This window comes from Myotis davidii, unplaced genomic scaffold (genome assembly GCF_000327345.1).
Source record: "Myotis davidii unplaced genomic scaffold, ASM32734v1 scaffold997, whole genome shotgun sequence".
Lineage (NCBI taxonomy): Eukaryota > Metazoa > Chordata > Mammalia > Chiroptera > Vespertilionidae > Myotis > Myotis davidii.
The window spans coordinates 278,265-281,782 of record NW_006288449.1 but is presented as its reverse complement, the minus strand read 5'-3'; the positions used below and the strand labels follow the sequence as shown (position 1 = coordinate 281,782).

Below are 3,518 nucleotides of genomic sequence, written 5' to 3'. Positions count from 1 at the left end.
TTCCCCTTTATTTAGGATACAGAAGACATATTCATTATAGTGAATGCTGTGATGTGCTGCCCGGATTACCCCACTTCAGAACCAAAGCCCTCCGTCTCCCTGCTGTGGACAGGGCCGGCGGCTGGCAACTCCCAGCTGAGCCTCCCTCTAGGTTGCCCTCAGCGGAAGAAAGCCACATTGGCTGAAAAGAGTCGCCATCGACTTAAAAGGACTTCCTCAGTCAAGGCCATGCTTTCTTCCCTGGAACACCCTGAAATCAAATGACTAATCAATGTAGGGGTACAAAGGCCAGGACCCTGAGTGGAGGTATTTGGGAACAAACAACTAAATGGAATTCTGACCCAGGTCCTGCTCACAGTGGGTCCCCTAGGTGCAGAGACCCACCCAGCATTCATTTCCCTGGTCCTGACACATATCATTGGAACGGAATACTCGGTAATTGGCACAGGCCCCCTTTCCCTTGATTTCTTGTGCTTCTGTGATGGGGAAGACGAAGCAGAAGCCCTTGAAACTGCTCTACCCTGGAAACCAAGGGCGTAGAGTAGAAATGGCCTCACTCACTACTTTGGGGATGTTTGTTTCCTGTCCCTGCAACTGTGTGCTCTGCAAGTTTAGAGGTCCCAATTCCTGGGGGCTACAAATCTCACAAAAAGGAGATGAAATGATTTTGTAAAATAAGTTATTTACCATGGTAAAATAGTGAGCTCATCAGTTGATATTACAGCTATAGAAAACAATACAATAATTAATAGATAATAATGCAAGAATAAACTCAATATTTTCTGTACTCACAACTTTATACCTACTTTTGCCCTACCCTATACAGTGGGGCCTTGACTTACGAGTGTCCCGACTAACGAGTTTTTCGAGATATGAGCCGTCTCTCTCGGCCGATTTTTTGCTTTGAGTTGAGAGCTAAAATTCGGGTTACGAGCCAGAATTTTTATGAGCCATAAAATGAACCCTTTGGGGAATGTCCACCTGCCAGCTTAAGCCTAATCCCCCCAGGCTTTTATGACCATGGGACAGATATCCCACCGCTAGTTGGCGCAGTGAACGTCACAGTGAACGCAACAACATCAGCCCAGCATCACGTGTCTCACTTGTTCACTTTATGATTTGACATACGAGTAACTTGAGTTACAAGCTCCGTCACAGAACGAATTAAACTCGTAAGTCACTGTATGGCTTTTATTACCTAATGCAGACAAGGAAGGGTATTTTTGGCCTCCATGTAACGGGCATTTCTTGATGTACCATTTAAGGATGAGTGCAGTAAACAGCAGCATAGAGTGTCACCTTCCCCTATCCCTTTCCCTTCTTGGGCCCTGAAGGAAAAGACCAGCGAGGAAGGTCAGACCTCTGGGGACCAAGGAAACTAAGACCTTCCTGAATCAGTGATCACTCAAGCCCAACCCAGACTGTTCTGAGGGGTATTCACTGGCTTCAAACCTGGGAGCGTGTTCACTGGGCTCCAATCACAGAGCAGGCCTGGCAACAAATGTGAGCTTCCCTGAGCGGTACTGGTTGGTTCAGCCCTTTGTTCTCTAGACCGAGCATGTCAAACTCATGACCCACAGGCAGCATGTGGCCCACAATGAATATTTTTGTGGCCCAGCCAATATAACGGTATGTAAGAAATATTTTAATAAAAATTTCATAACTTAATTTTTACAATATCCTGTTATACATAATTATTAATAACGAACTACAACATTTGCTAAGGACTGACTATTATAATCGTGTTGCATTTATTTCCCTTACACTCCTTACATGCAGGCGCACCATTTCTCTCCACTAATACTAGCAGCAAACATTTTAGCAGCTGATTGCCACATCATTAGTCTTGGACTGACTTGTTCGGTGTGCGCAGGAGGAAATATTTCCCTTTCAGAGAACAAGAAAAATAGGTTTATTTTGCATTACACTTATTAATTTGTGCAGTTATTCAGTGTCTGGTAAGTTAATATTCAAGAAAAAATATTAATTTTTATTAAAATGTTCTATTATTTTATGTTAATGATTACTCATTTATTTCAGCCCTTTGTATTCAGCATTTTTATATTTATTATGTGCCATAATATATAGTTTGAGAACTTTTAGATAAATATCACTGCATAACCCATATCCCAGCCGTGGGCAAACTACGGCCCGCGGGCCGGATCCGGCCCGTTTGAAATGAATAAAACTAAAAAAAAAAAAAAGACCGTACCCTTTTATGTAATGATGTTTACTTAAAAAAAAAAAAGACCATACCCTTTTATGTAATGATGTTTACTTTGAATTTATATTAGTTCACACAAACACTCCATCCATGCTTTTGTTCCTGCCCTCCGGTTCAGTTTAAGAACCCATTGTGGCCCTCGAGTCAAAAAGTTTGCCCACCCCTGCCATATCCTCTCCAAATTATACCAAAATAGTATAGTTGTTGACACAATTTATGTAAACATTTATCAATCATTTTTATAATTACTGAATGCAAACATTTAATTTATTTCAGCATTCAATTTTTTTTTATTGATAATGCTAAGAATATCCCCAAACTAAGAGAGAGTTAATGTACCTTCACAGTATGTTTAAGTGTTAAGAGTACGTCCAGCCTCTCATCTTGGGAGAGATTTTTCAGCATAATACATTTATAGATGTTTTGAAGCTCTCTGGCTCTGATAATGAACTGTGTTTCCATCTCAATTATTTTGCCATCAGCTCTTCTCCATGTCTTCGGAGCTGAACACTTAAAAATAATATTAGGTTTATAATTATCAGGTGGTGTGAAATCAAGAGACTCAAAGAATAAATGGCCTCCACTCTAGAGAAAGCCTTTTACAAAGTGCGAATGGTCTCGATACAGTTTGGATAAAAAGCACCCAAGATATATTAGAAACCAGCTGATGATTTTTTGTTCAAATTTCTTGACCTGAATTTCTTCACCTCTGTTAACTTGTGAGGTTTAACTTTTGATAATCTGTGAAGGTCAATGTTTGATGTGTTAAAAGTATAACTCGTTTAATTAATTCTTCAGAAAACCTTTCCATTAAGCCATTTAAGGAGAATGAAGGCTTAGTATAGAATTTGTAATAACTGACTGATTCCATGCCTTGACTGGACCAATTTAAAAGCATATCATTCTTACTCAGAGAAATTCCATGTTCAGGATAAAAAGATAATAAATAGCCCTAACCAGTTTTGCTCAGTGGATAGATCGTCAGCCTGCAGACTCAAGGGTCCCAGGTTTGATTCCGGTCAAGGGCATGTACCTTGGTTGCGGGCACATCCCCAGTGCGGGGTGTGCAGGAGGCAGCTGATCAATGTTTCTCTCTCATTGATGTTTCTAACTCTCTATCTCTCTCCCTTCCTCTCTGTAAAAAACAATAAAATATACTTTAAAAAAAGAAAAAATAAAATATTAGTTCAATAATCTACATAATCTTTAGATTCAATGAAATAAGACTTAATATAAAATCTATCGTAATTGTTTTTCTATGATGTTTAATATGACAACATATACAAAAAGGTAT

General features: G+C 39.6%; 1 protein-coding gene across 1 annotated transcript in view; it reads right to left on the bottom strand.

The window, feature by feature from the left end:
• IQUB (IQ motif and ubiquitin domain containing) overlaps nt 1-3,518 on the bottom strand; it is a 48,051-nt gene that overhangs the window by 13,219 nt on the left and 31,314 nt on the right. Inside the window, exon 7 of the mRNA XM_015561762.1 lies at nt 2,564-2,734. Within this exon, the coding sequence (XP_015417248.1) occupies nt 2,564-2,734 (171 nt within the window). The remainder of the gene's footprint in view (nt 1-2,563; nt 2,735-3,518) is intronic.